Source organism: Mizuhopecten yessoensis, unplaced genomic scaffold (assembly GCF_002113885.1).
Source record: "Mizuhopecten yessoensis strain PY_sf001 unplaced genomic scaffold, ASM211388v2 scaffold4411, whole genome shotgun sequence".
In the NCBI taxonomy this organism is placed as follows: domain Eukaryota; kingdom Metazoa; phylum Mollusca; class Bivalvia; order Pectinida; family Pectinidae; genus Mizuhopecten; species Mizuhopecten yessoensis.
In genome coordinates, this window is record NW_018405533.1 from 659,951 (window position 1) to 679,532 (window position 19,582).

General features: G+C 35.4%; 1 protein-coding gene across 3 annotated transcripts in view; it reads right to left on the reverse strand.

Moving 5' to 3' along the window:
- Window positions 1-2,962: 2,962 nt before the first annotated feature.
- Window positions 2,963-19,582, reverse strand: part of LOC110448979 (long-chain-fatty-acid--CoA ligase FadD15-like) — a 38,191-nt gene continuing 21,571 nt past the window's right edge. The window contains exons 1-7 of one of the 3 annotated variants that reach the window (XM_021495536.1): window positions 14,255-14,404; window positions 9,907-9,983; window positions 9,092-9,152; window positions 7,817-7,893; window positions 7,344-7,392; window positions 6,785-6,850; window positions 2,963-5,401 (exon numbers count right to left, since the gene is read on the reverse strand). In XM_021495536.1, the coding sequence (XP_021351211.1) occupies window positions 4,926-5,401; window positions 6,785-6,850; window positions 7,344-7,392; window positions 7,817-7,893; window positions 9,092-9,152; window positions 9,907-9,983; window positions 14,255-14,378 (930 nt within the window). In that variant the 5' untranslated portion in view covers window positions 14,379-14,404 and the 3' untranslated portion in view covers window positions 2,963-4,925. Of the gene's footprint in view, window positions 5,402-6,784; window positions 6,851-7,343; window positions 7,393-7,816; window positions 7,894-9,091; window positions 9,153-9,906; window positions 9,984-14,254; window positions 14,405-16,823; window positions 17,812-19,582 lie in introns of those variants that run through there. The other 2 variants (XM_021495538.1, XM_021495537.1) reach the window with 2 other exon arrangements.

A 19,582-nucleotide genomic window follows, 5' to 3' on the forward strand; every position in this document is an offset into this window, starting at 1 on the left:
GTATATATATTGATGTAAAGCAATACGTAGTGAAATAATACGTAGTGAAATAAGACAATATATATATACTGACGTAAAGCAATACGTAGTGAAATAAGACTATATATATATATTGATATAAAGCAATACGTAGTGAAATAAGACAATATGTATATATTGATGTAAAGCAATACGTAGTGAAATAATACGTAGTGAAATAAGACAATATATATATATATTGATGTAACTCAATACGTAGTGAAATAAGACAATATATATATACTGACGTAAAGCAATACGTAGTGAAATAAGACAATATGTATATATTGATGGAAAGCAATACGTAGTGAAATAAGACAATATATATATACTGACGTAAAGCAATACGTAGTGAAATAAGACTATATATATATATTGATATAAAGCAATACGTAGTGAAATAAGACAATGTATATACATTGATGTAAAGCAATACGTAGTGAAATAAGACAATATATATATATTGATGTAACTCAATACGTAGTGAAATAAGACAATATATATACATTGATGAAAGGTAATGAACATATACTGATGTATGACAGATATTGATGTAAAGCAATACGTAGTGAAATAAGTAAAGCAATACATAGTGAAATATGACAATATGTATATATTGATGTAAAGCAGTACGTAGTGAAATAAGACAATATATATATATATTGATATAAAGCAATACGTAGTGAAATAAGACAACGTATATATATTGATGTAACGTAATACGTAGTGAAATAAGACAATGTATATACATTGATGTAAAGCAATACGTAGTGAAATAAGTAAAGCAATACATAGTGAAATATGACAATATGTATATATTGATGTAAAGCAGTACGTAGTGAAATAAGACAATATATATATATTGATGTAAAGCAATACGTAGTGAAATAAGACAATGTATATATATTGATATAAAGCAATACGTAGTGAAATAAGACAACGTATATATATTGATGTAAAGTAATACGTAGTGAAATAAGACAATGTATGTATATTGATATAAAGCAATACGTATTGCTTTACATCAACTTATATATATTGTCTTATTTCACTATGTATTGCTTTACATCAATTTATATATATTGTCGTATTTCACTACGTATTGCTTTACATCAATGTATATACATTGATGTAAAGCAATACGTAGTGAAATAAGACAATGTATATACATTGATGTAAAGTAATATGTAGTGAAATAGTACAATATATATACATTGATGTAAAGCAATACGTAGTGAAATAAGACAATATATATACATTGATGAAAGGTAATGAACATATACTGATGTATGACAGTATATGGATACCATTTAAAGATGATAACAAACAGTTTATTAGGTCCATTTGACCGAATTGTATTTTCTCTTCTTTTTATAAAGCTGGCAATAGTTCTTTTTAAACACCAACCACATCAGACAATGTTTGTCATTCATTCCGAGTCAGAGAAAAATGCATTCCAGACTCCTTGATAAGCAGCTAATTGATTCCGTCCAAATAACGTATCAATTTTAGTATTAACTCACATGGTAGATAATAGAAAAATATTAGATGCAATTATAATTATGATTGATCTGACGAAGCAATAATGTGTTATTGTTGAAATAAAAACAATAATTTGAAGAGCTTAAATGTGTGCTTTGTTAATTAACTCTTTTCGTACTGCAACTTGGGTCCGGATTCCGTACTAGATGTCCTTACTAGAGTCACATATAATAAAATGGTGGATTATCAATGTAATTAAAGAGTAGGTATAATAGCTGCAATAAATAAACAGGTTACCGTAATCCAATGTTGTTATTGTTTCATGTCGTTGTTAATAGATATGAATAACCTCCTTTGTGCAGCATTATGACTAACTGACAGCTGATTATGACTGCGAAAAGTCGATATTTGTCTGGAAAACGAACGAAACGATTGTTTTCAAAATAGCGTTGCAGTGCGGGTCCAAAAGAGGGATTGATTTTGGTAACAAAGTCGTTTTTTTCTTAATCCTTGTAGCTTTTATCGTGACTTATATCAAAATATCCATAGTTTCTTCCATTAGTCTCAATAAATATTTTGTGATGAATTTACGAGTGTTCGTATCGAATTGGGTCACCGCCATATTGTTTATATTAAGACCACCAAACCCAACATCTTACGGCAAATTCGAAAAGAATAGGTCACCTGATGAAAAATGTACTCTTCACCTTTAAAATCTGGTTTGCCAAATAATGGGTGCTGATTTAAGTGACAATTTCTGTGATTACACGACTGTCGTGTGCTAACACCAAAGTCTTTTGTCGTGTATATATTTTTGTCGTCTGTACACAACAACGGGAACCAGAAAGCACATATTATTTTCGTGTGTACACGAATAGATGAAATAAGAAGTTAGATTAAATTGCTGCACGTGCCTCAATACTTCTGTACACTAGGTGGTACCTCCTCATGAATAGTTAATGTTGTATTTATTGTTAAACGTACTTGGGGAGAATTTTATAGGGAGTCCAGAGTTGGGAGTCTAGGGTGGAGAATCGGGACTCAAAGTACGAGAATGTGAGCCTCTGGAGAGAGAGGCCAGAAGGGCCTAGAATGGCCCGGGTACAGTACTTGGTGTGCTTTCGAACCATGTGTTTGATGTTGTAACGCTATATCATATGTGTACAGGTAAATGACCTTTGACCTTCACTTTTGAAAATGTTTGTCCAGGACATATCTTCTTTCCCCGCTTATCAAACACTGAACCTTCAGATACTTTTCATGGAACTGTCGCTTGGATGGCTGACTAATACCCCCTCCCCCCATCAACTCTAATTCCGTCTTTGGCCCAAACACTTGTTAATAAATACCAGTACGACTCATCCAATATGGCATATTGGAGAAAAAAGCGCGCGACAGCTAGCAGATTTTTGCATTTAAAACAGAAGATTTAAAGTTCAAACCACGAAGATAATCAAATGATTTAATTTCTGTTATACACATGTTCATATTATACATAATAAAATTACCGATAAAAAAGCTATAATTTATTTGTGCTTGGCTGTTATGAAAACTATTTTCCTTGATGTGTAAAAGTTGCCCTCATCCGTAACTACTATCTCGCAGTTGTCTCCCTTCCAACAGTTTTTTTTTATAATTTGATAAATGTTCAAAAATCGATGTAGTAGAATATTCTTATTGCTATTGAAAATAGTATAAACTGAAATGTTAACAAAATTTTCAGGATATTTAAATAAGTAAGTATTTCTTACATAAACTATGAACGAAGTGCTACAAAAGTTGTCTCCCTAGCATTTTAAGTAACGGGGGTTTACCACCAGACGTCACAAATTCTATACTTCCGCTGGAAAGAAATTACTGACGTCACGTCCGATAGGCGGTCTCAATACGGCGTTATAAACGCCTCCGTAAACAAGACATTTGTTATATTTAAGGTAGATCTTACAAAGCCTACTTGAGATATGGAACTTGACTGTCGCGGCCACAACGTAAAGATAATAACAAGAGGCCAAGGGTAATGGCCTACGTAAACAACCAAAGATTGTATGCGATTTCACACTATGATGGTTTGTTTTTGAATTGATAAGTTTTAAAATTATATTTTCAAATAATTTTTCACAATGCAAAAAACATATTTTGAATATATGTTTTAGTGCGGAATGCAAGTGCTGATCCGGATGTTGTTTACAGTCATGTTATAGTATCCGTTTAATTTATTAGGCGACGTAACAGAACTTCCTTATTTGTAGAACAGGCTTTCCGACACTGAAGACAATTGCAAATTTGTATTTGACAATATACGATCAATCGACATTTAAAGTCCTCAAGGGCCAAACAAGACTAAAAATACACTCAAAAAGGAATACATCTAATTCAAAACTAATAGGATGAAATGTTTAAAAATACAAACAAACAATAAGTAACAAACGAATTTGTTGTAAAAATGAAAATCATGTTATTCTGTTAATCATTGAATAAAAGTAATCATATATTAAATACATACAGAAACTGTATCAAACAAATAGTATAGATTGTTAACGTTATTGTTTAAAATTGTTTAAAATTGCCACAATCGATCACAAAATGTTTTACAGAAAATAGTTTACTTAATAGATGATCGACGTAGTCTTAAAGTGATGGATAGGAAAATTGTTGTTCACAGTTAAGTATTGGTATCGAGGCTCTGAAGAATTTCCCGAAAAGATGGCTGTTCGTTTTCATTTTGTTAAATAACTGCAAACTTAAGATAAAACAACTATTCAAATTATTTAGACCGTTCAAAACACCATGCAAGTTTCAAAGTTACATATGTCTGCTATGTATGTATCTATAAATCAGTGATATCAATACAGTATCTTGAATAGTTGATATCGATTGAAACTCCTACATTTTTATCTTTTAATAGTGTGATTTAAAACTCATGTTTATTTTACGCTTAAATCATTTATTATGACACCGACTTTTGTTTATTCTCACGCTTAAATCTATTATATCATGACACTCTCTTTTGACACTCTTCTAATCACTTATAAGATATTGCTGTTGTGGGTTGCGAACACAAATGGTTTTAAGTGTCATCTCAATTACACTTTTTGCGAATTTATTAGCATGTTTGATGTACATATCGAATCACACACCATGCCGTTTTATCGCAGGTCGTATTTCAAAGGAAGTTATTTCGTGCACACGACACAAGATGTCACTTTTCAATTTACCAGGTCTTATTTAAGATGAAGCTATTTTATGCACACAACACAAGACAGCACTGTCCGATTAAGCAGGTCTTAATTGCAATGAAGTTATTTCATGCACACGACAAAAGATGTCACTTTCCAATTTACCAGGTCTTATTTGAGATGAAGTTATTTCATGCACACGACACAAGATGTCACTTTTCAATTTACCAGGTCTTATTTAAGATGAAGTTATTTCATGCACACGACACAGGACAGCACTTTGTCATCCTCATAAGGGGGACATTTTAACGATCCACACTTAGCCCGTACCTGGAAGAACAGTTTGCCTTCGTCATTACTACTTCCACCACCGAGCAATGTCTGAGGTTCTTGGTCTACACAAACGTACTGGGACGCAGCTGGTTGATTATAATAACCGGAAGCTAGGTAGCCGTGATACGCCGCGTCCCATCCGGGGTAGCAGGTAGAGCGTGCAGGGATCATGATCGACGTTGATTGGATAGAACTTCGACAAACAGCACATGGCACGTCCCTGTTTCTGTCTTTCACATTGAAAAGAATGTCGTCTTCATATTCTGCTCCATACATTAACCCCGGTTGTTGTGCTCGTATATTTTGTTTCGGACCCCAGGACGGGTCAGGAGGAAGACATACGTACTCAGCAGCAGCCCCTTTGTTAGAGTAATGGGATCCACCAGCATAACCTGTACAAATTATATATATTTTACATATTTATCTAAGCATAATATTCATTTTATATATCTATATATGTCTCATGTTTTATTAATATATTCATATATGTCACACTGGTAACATACTAGGCCGCTTCCTACCGACACCGCTAGGGAAAATTTCTCTTTAGCTCATTCGGTAGAACGTAAGACTGGTAAGGCAGAAGTCCCGGGTTCGACTTCTAGCGGAGGCATCGAAAACATAATGACATCTGTTACATACGTATACACGTAAGAAATGACAAAACATTTAGAGGGTCCCCCTGATGATCTAAAATACTCGTTAGAGGGTCCCCATGATTATCTAAAATACTCGTTAGAGGGTTCCCCTAATGATCTAAAATACCCGTTAGAGGGACCCCCTGATGATCTCAAATACTTGTTAGAGGGTCCCCCTGATGACCTAAAATCCTCGTTAGAGGGTCCCCCTGATGAGCTAAAATTCTCGTTAGAGGGTCCCCCTAATGATATAAAATACACGTTAGAGGGTCCCCCTGATGATCTCAAATACTCGTTAGAGGGTCTCCCTGATGATCTAAAATACTCGTTAGAGGGTCCCCCTGATGATCTCAAATACTCGTTAGAAGGTCCCCCTGATGATCTAAAATACTCGTCAGAGGGTCCCCCTGATGATCTAAAATACTCGTTAGAGGGTCCCCCTAATGATCTAAAATACCCGTTAGAGGGTCCCCCTGATGATCTCAAATACTTGTTAGAGGGTCCCCCTGATGATCTTAAATACTCGTTAGAGGGTCCCCCTGATGATCTAAAATACTCGTTAGAGGGTTCGCCCTGATGATCTAAAATACTCGTTAGAGGGTCCCCCTGATGATCTAAAATACTCGTTAGAGGGTCCCCCTGATGATCTAAAATACTCGTTTGTCATGTATTTTATATTTAACCATCTGTTATAAATAATAGTAAACATAGATATAAAGAAAACAATAACTATTTCTTAAACCACACTGTATTATCATTATTATTGCCAGACCAACATTCAGGTAAAGTTTGAGTCTCATTTCTGTACAACTTTTACATATTTTACTAGAATAGTTCGCAGAAGGCTACTGAATACAGTCTGACTGAGCTAAACAACCTTTTCAAAAGCGGTGTAGCGTGTAAAATACCATATTTTGATTTATAAACACACGTGTTATCAGTTATCATTAGATGACGAGTGTGAGAAACAAGAAGAGTTTAGGCATTCCTACAAAGGATTTCAATGTTGCCATTAAAACTGCTTAAAATCGTTACCCATATTGTCATCAAAATCATTCGATAAAACATTGCATCATTTACAAAATATGATATCGGTTCGTTAAGGATAATTCATATTCTGCTTTACCAACGGTTTACCTGAGTAAACCAGTTCAGTTGTGTTTCCTGGGCAGTCCATTCTTCCCCATCGGACATACACCACCCCTATGTAGAGAAACATTGTATGCTTAGAATATATAAATAAACATGTGTTTTCCAGTTCGTTTGTTCAGAGATTTTATAATACTGTATTAACACTAATAGGTATCTAGCGTTAATTTGTTATTCCAATAACTCATAGATATTAGATGTTGCAGGTATGGGGTGGGGGATATATAATTTGTCAGTAGGGATAGGCCCAACCACTCTTGTATATCTCTTACCCTGTTGGGGTACATGGTATTATATATATGCATACTATAGTCCTGCTACTAGTAAAAAATGCATCAAGCACAATTGTTTTTAAAAAGACTGGTTGATAACATTACATGTCTGAAGATAGTAAATAGTGTGATTGTTCTTATAACGTGTTTAATAAGTCATTTTGGCTAGACACATTTTATATTCAAAGGTATATGTATTGTGATTTTATGAATACTATGTGTTTGACACGAAATTAAAATATTTGAACTGGAACTTTGAACTTGATATTAATTACCTTTACTCGTTGGTGTCTGTTGTTTTTGATGCAAGCTTGTTATCGATGTCTGAAAAAATATCGCAATGGTTACTGTAATGATAGACGTTACCACAGCAGTAGTTTATATCATACACTATATCATATACGCATTACCTACATACTCAATCTCAGTAACGTCAAACTGTTATGACCACGAGACCTGTGCAAGCAAAACACGAATTTCAGTTTGCCCACCTATCACTTTCACAACATCCACGCTTTATACAACACAAGACTCTCATCTCACCCTTATCATAACAAAATATTTAATATGTTTATCAATATGTTAAACTATAATAAATTATGATATACAATAATTTTATTATTAATGATAAAATAAGTTGATACATATGTGATATAGACCTATAAAATGTTTTCTAAATTCAAAACCTATCTACCAAACACCGGACGTATGAATTATACTGATGCTAAATAAATTAATAAATAATTACCTGCTGTTTATCAATCTGCTCCTGTTGCTTTCTCAGCTGGTTGTCAATATCATCAATGGCTGACAAAGGGATTGTCGCTACGATTGGAAAATTCAAGAACGTTATTAAATAGTAAATAAGAAAACAGTATCAATTCTAAAAAAACATATGTATTTTAACATATTTATGTTGATATTTATTAAATAAAACAATGCACACATACATATTGAACAAACTGCTGCCTTGTTCCTCTTGAAATTATGTACATGTAATTAATAGCTAACTTGTATTTTACGTAAAGCGTAGATGTTATTAACTGTATTTCATTATTAATGTGCAATTTCGATTCGCTATATCGTGAAAACATTTGGTTTTCGTAAGAGGCATTAATCAGCTTATAATCAATAATTTTAACAATAATTCGAGGTTCTTAGATACCGCTTTATCACAACCTAGTTCGTAGATCGTCTCAAAGCGGTTCACAAATTATTATCTGTAGTTAAAAGGCCTTTGCAACCAGTCAATATTTTTCTCAGACATACAGCTTGTGGCGCCATTTCGGCGCTCAAAGCTAGCATTCAACAATTCCAGCACTGCCCGATCACATACTCATTTACAGCTGAGTAGACTGGAACAAACGGAGTAAAGTATCTTGCTCAAAGAAACAACACAGTACCGTGCCGTGACTCGAACCTGCAACCCTTCGGTCACGAGCCCGGCGTTCTACCACTAGACTACCGTGCTTCCGTAGAAATCGGTAGAAGTGATGAGCTGATTCACTGAAAACCACAGTTAACAGAGTGACATACATGATTGTTTGTTTATTTTGGGTTCAAAGTCCTCGCAACAGCCAAGGTTATATGAGGACTGGCATTAATTATGAAATAAAATAATTCCCATTTATATGCGAGTCGGGTGTTTGAACATTTATGTGTTTTTATCTCAAGTGTCTATTTATTGTTTTAAGCATTGCAAAATTCTGCTGTAACGATAGGTCTACGAATGTATCAGTCGCGAATTCTACACATTAGGTCATACTTTTTTTTCATTCACCTTCCCGTAAACAGTAGTTGATATAAGCGATAATCTATAAAATAGTACACGGCTGACAATGACAAGGTTAAATCATTTACTACGTAACTATAGAATGCTCTATGCTATTACGGTCAACTGTATTTGACTATCACAGTAAGGTGTATCATTAATATGTACTTCGTTGGAAGGTGAAAGATAATGGTATACATTTGAATTAAACTGAATGAATGAAGATCGTGGTTTTAAGCATAAGAGACATACCATTCTGGGTCAGCCTCTGTGCTTTCTGGTGTTGCTGCTGAATCAAGGCTGTTATCATCACCTGAAAGACAATTCATTGTCAAAATACGTTGTTATTGTAATCTGAGAGGTCAATTGGCACAATGCAGTTTATCTTCTTTTACAGTTAAAGTCGAATTCAATGGTAGTGTGTTAAACACAAGGTCGTGTATATGATTGGCTTTACCGTCATTAAGCTAATATATGTCAGAGCACATATTGAATTCTATCATGTCTCTGATAAAATGAGGGTTTGAATTGGTCAAGATGAATGTAGCATTGGACGACAGACCTGATACATACGACCTGCATGTAAGAGCCGCACAGTATGTTCGGTATATAATCATGGTCATTTCTTATTAAAGTCTATGCAAAATGCACATATTGATTTCGGTAAATACCGTAAACCCAAATAAATGACAGTAATGGTTTCTTAAATAATGTTTCAGTGTCATGTCAGAAAAATGCCGTACCAGTTGATAATTTGATAGAGGTACAACACATAGCACTTAGACTTTTGTTATTTAAATCCTCGAAACAGTAAAAGTACTACCAAGACGAGTATCTATAGCGACATCGCCAAAATCAAGAAAAGTAAGAAAGAGAACATGTAGATCCGAACTGTTCTCACCTTTGCAACAGACCAGTTCTTGTATTTACAATGTCCACTTGAGCAGAAGACAAGATTTAGCAGGGAGCTTTCATTTGTCACTTTTTACGACAACATGCTGTCGGAAACTGCAGGTTAATTCTTTCTCTAAACCTCTACCTTATAGTATGCTTTGTAAAGTAATGACCTGGTGTTTATCAACTTGTTCCTGTTGTTTCTTCAGTTTGTTTTCCATCTGTGTAAGGCCAGGAAAAGTGTCCTTTGCTGGAGAAGTAAAAGAAACCAAAAAAGTCAGTAAATAGAAACACATATATTCTTAAAAAGTAATCCTTTTAACGTCGGGTGATTCTTGCATTGCATTAGATGTTACATGTAATATGAAAAAGAGTTTGTTTAGTTTTATCATGTTTAAGATACTATCAACAGCTTAGGTCGTTTAAGGATGTGTGTGATGTATGCGTGCATGTGTGTATGTGTGCTTGAGACAGAGTATGTTAGTTTATTTCCCTCCTTGCGATAGCACGGATCTGATGGTGACTTTTGAGTGCCTCTTCCTTCACTGACATACAATGCCGAAGGCAGTATACCGGCCGGTCGCATTTTATTGACATTGGTAAACATGTACTTCTCATAGGTATCTTATTGGTAAGACATCAATGGAAAGCCTGTGGATTGTAATTACGTTATTTATCTCCATTTCGTTAACTGATTGATTGATGGTGGAGTGCGCGAAGAATGGCATACACTGTATGACATTAAATTATATCTTGACGTCTAGTGGAGTCTAACTGTCGCAATAATGTTAATATTTACACAGATGTTACCCTTATTGCTGAACATTATGCAATAAATAACAACTACCAGTTTTAAGGACGTTTGCTTCCCGTTTTACATCGACAAATTGATTGCATGAGTTACTTATATGGTGGTATCATGAACACCGAATTTTTAACAAGAAGAGTATAAAAGTGACTTTCAAAATGCTAAGGCTTTTTAACACAGAATTATTGTTCAAATTAGAATAAAAGTGAATTAGATGTATTCTGATGTAAAATCGGTTATTGATGTAAATTCGGTTATTGATGTAAAATATGTTCCATTAATGTAACTTGCCCATTTAGATTAAAAGAACGGGGGACTGATAATGTTGCCAAGTATTTGTTTCATTTTGTATATTTCACAAAGGACGGAAACACCTTATATCGCGGTTACAATCAGTTTAAATACACCGCTTTTGTTTTATTAAAACCACCAATGACATTACACATATGACACCCCTGCGGCGCCCGCTCAACGTTGATATGAAATATGTAGTACATTTTTACTCAAGCGGAGTCCGAAATAATACTCACGGTACACAATAAGAAGAGCGACTTAGAACAATTCTAATCAATTCGGTAACCGAGAGTTAAGATATATAACAGATTCCAGGGATGCATCCTTCGAAAACGTGCAATTCAAACCAAATACATTTAAGAGTAAATTGAGAAAACATTCCTCGGTAAGGCGGATGTTTATGTTCGAAGTTTGATCATTTAGATCACGTTAATGACTGTGGCACGTTGACTCCATAAGTTGGTATGATACAGTGTGAGAATAGCACAATGGAAATCTATCTCATCAATTTTACTTTTACATTGTAATACTACAAAAAGCATTGTTCTTTTATTATACAATAATATGATGTATTTGATTTTCTGTATTATGTTATATTTCAATTTCTACTCAAGCTGTACTCAATGAAACTACAAAATGCTACCCGTTTCATTTGCCGATGAAATTTACCAGATTAACATTGCCTGTGCGTATCAATACATATCTTCAGATTTTACGAAGGTATATAACTATTGACACTTTTAAACAAAGATGATACCACTTGAATAAGATTTTACATATTTATTGAAGATATTGTTCGAACAACCAAAAAACGATCAATCAACAAAATATTATCAGCTGTTACTAGAGGTTGTGACAAATCATGTATTGCCCTAGACATTCTCCCCTGTTTCCCATTCTACCTCTTGTGTCAGTGTCAACCCCCGTACATCCATGTAGTCACGTCATATATGAAATACAGTCGCAAAGCAAACTGCCATATCAAATTGATTCGTCCTTTCGGGCCACATCTGATTTCCTGTCTAATTCGACATTCAATTACTGCAGCTTCACATTCCAAATATGTAGAACCTCGTAACAAGCGGATCTCCACTTCGAGCTAGTGAAAAGATGGCTGCCATAGACTCGCAGAGGAGCCTGCGCATAGCGTCTATATATTAATCTTCCGCGATGACGCGTCAGAAAATTTAATATCTAAACGTATGCATTAATGAACAAAAATTATATATGACATTTAAACTGGTGTTGTTGTTTTTTTCACATAATTTCGCTGTATTAGAGTACAACATCATTTTGTTAAATGTCCTCTCAATGGCGGAATATATTTATTTCCATTTCGTCGATACGTAGACTTCCACAAGCTCTAAAATCTGAGACAAACTATCAGAAATGACATTCACAAGTTCCAATTATTGACAAAACACATTTGATTGAAATATAAGGATTGAATCTTGCTTTGATCGATCTTATGGGGTGATGAATTGAGTTGATCCTGAAACATATTCAACATGAAGTGCTTCGCGGTTCATTAAATTTGCTTTAAGGCCAGCTCATTTCATCATCCCATGGACTCGACCAAAGCGAGATTCATTCCTTAATTGAAACACTCTTTCATTGGCATGAATGTTTAAGATGATGAAACCTAAAAAAAAGGAATTATTAAAATTTGTAATCACTAGAAAAAAATGTTGCTAAACGGTTTTTTTTTCTTAATCATGTATAACACAATTAATTGTTAGTAATTCAACAATCAGAATTTCTTAAGTCGAACTCTTTGACTAATTATGTTAGATTATTGTATCAGTATAAATAAGATAGATTGAAGAATCGTGATCATAAACTCTATACAAATTTCTATTCACTTAAAAATATCATAACTCTACAAGTCAACTCAATATCGAGATTATGATAATGCATATTAATGCGATGGTATATTTCGATTATTATATAAGAGAATGTAGAGAAAATTCATGATTTTTTCTTCAAAAGAAATCATTTGTCAAAGGTTCAGTACAGATGAACCGTTACTTTTTACGTTTTTACGTTTCATCGAAACTAAGTTCTGTTAATTATCAACAAATGTTGATAGATACATTAATACAATGGATTTTGTCATTAATGATATTTCTTAGCATTTTAACAAATAGATATTTCATTTGAAACACTGACTTACGTGTCCGAAAAAACCACCTGATTAAACTACCACCTTTCGAATTCCACATACACTATTGTCTTTATAATAATAATAATAATAATAATAATATACAGCATTTATATAGCGCCCTATATAATTTGTAAAATTACTCTTAGGCGCTTTACAACATATGGATAATAGTAATGGTTATAATTGTGAAAACAAACAACAAAGGCTTGCAATCACTTTCATACATTTAACAAGCAATGTGCACATAATTGAACAAATAAAAGGGTGGTATTTACATGACGTCTTTGCAAAGATTCTAAAATGCAGACGTGAAGAGGTGAGTTTTTATGTCCCTCTTGAACTTGGCCAGGGTATTCGACTTCCTAATAGCAGATGGTAAGCTATTCCACAACGTAGCCGAAACCCTCCCAAAGCATCTGTTTCCGTAGGTCACAGTACGAGATTTTGGGACACACAACAAAGATTCTGACTCCGACCGCAGTGATCTTGACGGCTGATACAGGGAAACAAGTTCCTGTAGGTACGGATGAGCTGTTCCATTCAGTGCCTTGTATGTGTATACCAGAATTTTGTACTGCGACCTGTATCGTACAGGTAACCAGTGCAACGAAACTGCTGTCCAACAGTCCAAGGGAATAACTGAGCAAGATTAAAAATTCTGTAGGGTGGGCTGTTTAAAAAATGCAGTTGGGTTTTCGATACAGTATAGTAGAATGTATAGTGTGCGTTACGAGAAATCATACATCTTAATAAAGTAAATTATCATTGTGTATTATTTGTTATTTGTAAATAGAAAATATTGCTAATGATGCCAATCATCTTTTATATGATGTAATTTCTATTGGTAGAACTGTTAATAATGTAAGTTATTTCTGTGTATATGTTCAATTCAGTTATTTACATATATTAATAATACAGCTTATGAATTAAATTTTACTTGTGCGTCGGGAATTAGTTAAAATAATTTTGCCTATAATGCAACTTATCATTGTGCGTCGGTAAGTTATTTACAAATTAATGATATTGTGCGTGATTTAAATTTTAACTGTTCGTCAGTAATTTAGTTCTGAATTAGTAATTTTGTTTACGATGCAAATCATGAGTGATCGTTGGAAACATATATTTAAATAAATAATATTGTTTGTGATATAAGTTTTAACTGTTCGTCGGTAAGTTAGTTTGATATCAATAATATTGTTAACGATATAAGTTATAAAAATGAGTTGTTTACCAATTTACACATTTATATTATTACCCATTAAATAGATAACTCCAATTCCTAGGATACAAACTACAGCAGCTAGGATCACCAAAGCAATGTCTTTCCGGTCCATTCTCCATTCAGGCAGGTAGCCCTTCGACTCCAAATTATACGACATGAGCGATACCTCCACACGCACTGATATGTCATGCATTCCTCGGGCCCTCAACTAAACCACTAAATATATAGACGATTTATAAATTACAGGAAGCGGCATAGGCTAATACATGGCTTGGTCCTACAACTGTAATCTGGTATGTTGGTCCATTCTAGCAATTTCGGCATGATCTCTTTTTACTAGTCTTTAACTGTTTCTCATGCAAATAATATAAATAATAATAATAATAATTCTAGGTTTTTATATACCGCTTTATTACAACTTTGTTCGTAGGTCGTCTTAAAGCGGTTCACAACTTATTATCCGTGGTAAAAGGGCCTTTGCAACCAGCCAATATCTTTCTCAACTCTCTTGGGAGCATACAGACGGTACTGCCATTTCGGCGCTCACAGCTAGCATAATACAATTCTAGCACTGCCGAACCTCGTACTCATTTACAGCTGAGTAAACTGGAACAAACGGACCAACGTATCTTGCTCGAAGATACAACACAGTGCCGTGACGTGACTCGAACCCGCAACCATTCCATCACGAGCCAGGCGTCCTACCACTAGACTATCGTGCCTCCAAACACAATCTTTCTGCTTTGCATTGTTACACCGCTGTGAAGTGATCATCATTTATCGTTTAGACAGTCTGAATCAAATTGATCGAGATTGCTATAAAACTTTTAACCGAACCTGCTATTGCAACGCTTGGGATCTGTTTCGTTTCCTATCTTTTCTGTTTTTATTTCATTCCCCCATCTTTCCGTTTCCGGCAGTGGCTCTCTAGACACCCGTCCTCATTTGACAAAGGCTGTTGAGAGAACGTTAAACCCTTAATAAACAAACAAACAAAAGCACAGGTAAAGTTGACTATACATAAAAGTATATCGTCAAAACGTATATCAGTTGGAAGAGGAAGAGTGTGTTTGTGTACCCAGCGTTCATTGCTGATAACGCGACGCTTCATATGTCATGGACATTAAGTTCAAATTAATCTGATCACAATCCCCAATAAACAAAACAAATGAAGTCTTAATGATAGGATAAAAAAATAAAGTATGTTTCAAAACGGGTTTCTTTAAAATTCAGTAATGCCTTCACTAAGTCGTTCTAAATGCAAATACGGATATTTATAAACAATCTTTATACCTTCGGGTCAAGTGTACTTGTATAACTGTCTGTAATAAAAATGGAATTCCGCCAGCATTGTTTTCGCGTGATATTTACCAGATGTATCCCCTTCTTATCACCATTGGTCAACCATGTGAATTAAAGGGGGATAGGACGATCAATAATATGTATACTCTTACGTTTTAGTGGGAGATGTTTTGATAAGATAGCATAACTTTGATATTATCTGAACCACGAGATCTGTCTATTCACTCTCGATTATTTGCTTTTAACTTCTGGCTGTGGATTATCACTACCAGATGTTTAAATGTGCATTTGGTGTTACGTTAGTTGCGCTTTATTAATGTTTTAATTTTCATGTGTTGTGTGTCCTCAAATCAGCTAAGGTCATATAAAGACGATGTCCTGTCCATGGGTGGTTAGGCAAACTAAGGTCACTTTATTGTACCATTCTACGGGAATGTTATAACAGGAACCCTGTGCGCGGTAACATGACACTCCGTCCAGTATCATTTGTCTAACAATGTGCTAACAAGTCTTCACCGCCTCCCATTCAAAGCTGATGGCCAAGCAGAGAACAGCAAGTACCAATTCGTGGGACTTTGGTCGGGAAGTAGGGAGGGGGAGGGGCGGAGGGGGGGGGGGGGGGCACCCATAACCTTTTTTGCCTGGCCAAACATCAACACAGATTATATTTATTTGAGGCGTATTCAAAATCTCTGTATACATTTAATTACTTTCCTCTTTGTATGGTGATACCTTGAACATCAGCTTCTTTGCTCATTGTGTCCAATAGCAAGTTATGTACAATAAGTCTATTCACATTGGTTTTTTATGTTTTTAACATTTCATTCGAGATGGTAATGCATAGATTAAACGTCTAATAGATTAATGATATCGTACAAATTGTACTTAAATGAAAGGATACATTGTCTTTTTCCTGTTTAAATCACAAATAAATATCATGAAACGTGTAGTCTTTATAGTAATAACTTAATATTTATCCACTATCTAACTACAGCTTACGTTTCATTTAACGCGTTTTTTAAACTAAGTGACACAGATTACTTCTACAGCTTACTGTATTTGTAACTGATCCTGCCCGAAAGCATTTCTGTTAACAGATAATCCATAAAATCCGCACCGTCTAAATAATCTAAAACTAGTTAAAGTTTATATAATGAATACAGTGTCCAAGCTGAATGCATAGTAAGTACGAATCTACATTGTAGTGTACATCGAATGTCGAATGTACATTTTAATTCAATAATACATATAGATAATTCTGACACATATGTATAGTTCGCCCGCCTTGTGAAACGTCTGTATCCTTTGATTTTCTTAAGGGGGAAGGGGCTACTGGAAAATCAATCTCTCCATAGCTTTCTTTTTAAGAAGAGCTTTGTCTGTTTTTCCATTACTAAGTTTAGGAAACGAATGGAACTGGAGAAAGTAGGAAGGTGTGCTCCCCAATACATTGTCCCCTAGCGTCTCTCGGCACTTCCGGTCCATTTCAGATTCCGTTGTCTTTGCGTGTCTCTCTAGAAGGTAGCAGGCGCAGACGTCATCAGAGAGCCGAATGTCCGGCACAGAGAGTACAACAACATCTCGTACACCCGGTAGTTTGTTAGTTGTTGTTTCCACCACGCTTGTCAGAACCTTCACACTACCTCTCTTAATGATGTCAGTGGACTTCCCCTTCACAAATAGCTTGCCGTCGGTGGTAATGTTCCCGATGGTTCCGGTTCGATACCAGCCCCCGTCAGCAAATGATGTTTCGTTCAGCTCAGGAGCGTTCCTGTAGGACTTCAACATCCTCGGAGATCTCACTAGGATTTCACCCACCTGTCCACGATTCAGTGTTTCACCTTTTTCTCCGATAATCTTTACTTCGTAACCTGGTAAAAACGGTCCGACATATCCAACCTCCATTTCCGTAGTAAGTTCTATGAAACACATTTCCCTAACTTCGGTTGTCCCGTAGAGCATACACAACTTGTATGTAGATTTACCAATGATTTGAGTCAGATGGCTGCCGACCAGCTGTCTACCGGTTGTGATAGAGTGTAATTTGTAGCAGTGTTTCGTGATGGCGTCCTGGTTTTCAAGAAGATCATGTAAGGTGGAGGGGAGTAACATGGCGTTCGTGAACTTCTCGGCGATTATGATATCCCAAATATCAGTGATGTTTTCTTTCTTCGTTCCCGTTATGGTGTCAATAAACGTTCCCATTCAATACGCTAAATATCGGAGAACCCCCTAACCAGGAGAACGGTCGGTCGTTGTAGTAGACACCGTATTCTGCATCTCCTCTCCTGAAAACAAAGGCCGTATATGAAGCATTTATACTTTTTAAAATTGCAATGTGAATAATTGTTTGATTATCAAATTTTAAAACTTACTTTAATTGTTGTTTGTCTCTACTAGTCACAAAAATACAATTTGGATGAGGGTCATGACCTAAACAAGTCTGAGGCAGCCTCAGCTTGCAGGATTGTCTGCTGTTAATAATGTAATCTGGCTCAAGATTCAGGTGTTCAAACTTGGCACAGAGGACAGTGTGGCACAAATGAGACACCTGCAATGTATAAGGCAAGGTAAATTGTCTTGTAGAAATCATGTTCTGTAATCTATGGACATGTATTGACCGAGACCTGGTGCAGCCAGAAAACACGGACAAGTCCATAATCACCTCTCGAGTCACCCCTGGCACTAAGCCTTTCTACACAGCCTCTAGAGGGTTCAACCTCAGACTTGTGTGCTAATTGTGCCTGATAAAGTTCTAGCTAAGAGTTTAGAGACATGATGACAGCACTGTCATTCGCAAAGATAATTCATAAACAACAGAGAATCAATGAAAAGCGAGGGTCACCTGAGCACGTGCTATGCATCCTTAAAGGCCTCACACCACTAAATCATTTACTATATGTTATTATTTTTTTGGTAAGTTTAGTGGCATATTAGAGTGTCACAGCGTCAAGAAGTTGTCAACCGGAAGTTTACAAGCAAAACCGGTGACCCAAAACAGAAACACCCCCAAAATTTTGCCCCTGTACAAATCCGTACACAGACATGGAAATATATCAAAAGTATACAGTTTTCAAAAGCTAGATACCTTAAAATTTCATTTATCTAAACATCTGTCATCAGTTCCTTATTAAGCTTCCTCAGTGGCCAAGTAATTAGCCGGAACTGATTTTAGGTAGGAACTACAAACGTATGAAACACTTGCTGATTTGCTGATTGAGTTGTGTGAGTCCTAATGACAAGTGTTTTGGTTTAAACGATTCCTGGCATGCTATGCATTGAGGCTGGTCTTCACGTTTCAATAAATAACAATGGGTTAACCGTTATGTATGAAAGACCAATCCGGAGACGAGAAAGGCCAGTCTCGCCTTGGCGCCTCTCTCTATAGCTCGGAAACCATTTCCCAATTTACGCTTTGTAGATGATACCAATACTTGCAACAATGCCCTGGTTTTATCGATTTTTAATTTAAATAATGGTTTTGTTGACATTTTTGTATTATCTTTGAATTTGTTTTGTTGAGTGTTTTTAGCAAACCGTCTGGGTCTCTGAGGGATTGAAGATGCAAAGTGAGTTATACTTGAAGAAAAAAGAAAATTAAATTGGCAAAACAGTAATTTGAAAACTTTGATTGATCATATCTGGTTAGGCGCTTCAGTGTTTTTGAAATCCCGGATGACATTTATATTCCAGCTAAAAGTACTCCAATATTTAATTGTTGACCATCCTATTTATACGGGAGTCCTGCAGAGGTTCTAAATCTACATGAGGCTGTGTTACAGACAAAGCATCTACTAACTTGGCTACAGACACTTTACAGAAAAAGCATTTACTAACTTGGCTACAGACACTTAACATGCATAGCATCTACTAACTTGGCTACTGACACTTTACATACCAAGCATCTCATAACTTGGCTACAGACACTTTACAGACAAAGCATTTACTAACTTGGCTACAGACACTTTACATATAAAGCATCTACTAACTTGGCTACAGACACTTAACATGCATAGCATCTACTAACTTGGCTACAGACACTTTACATACCAAGCATCT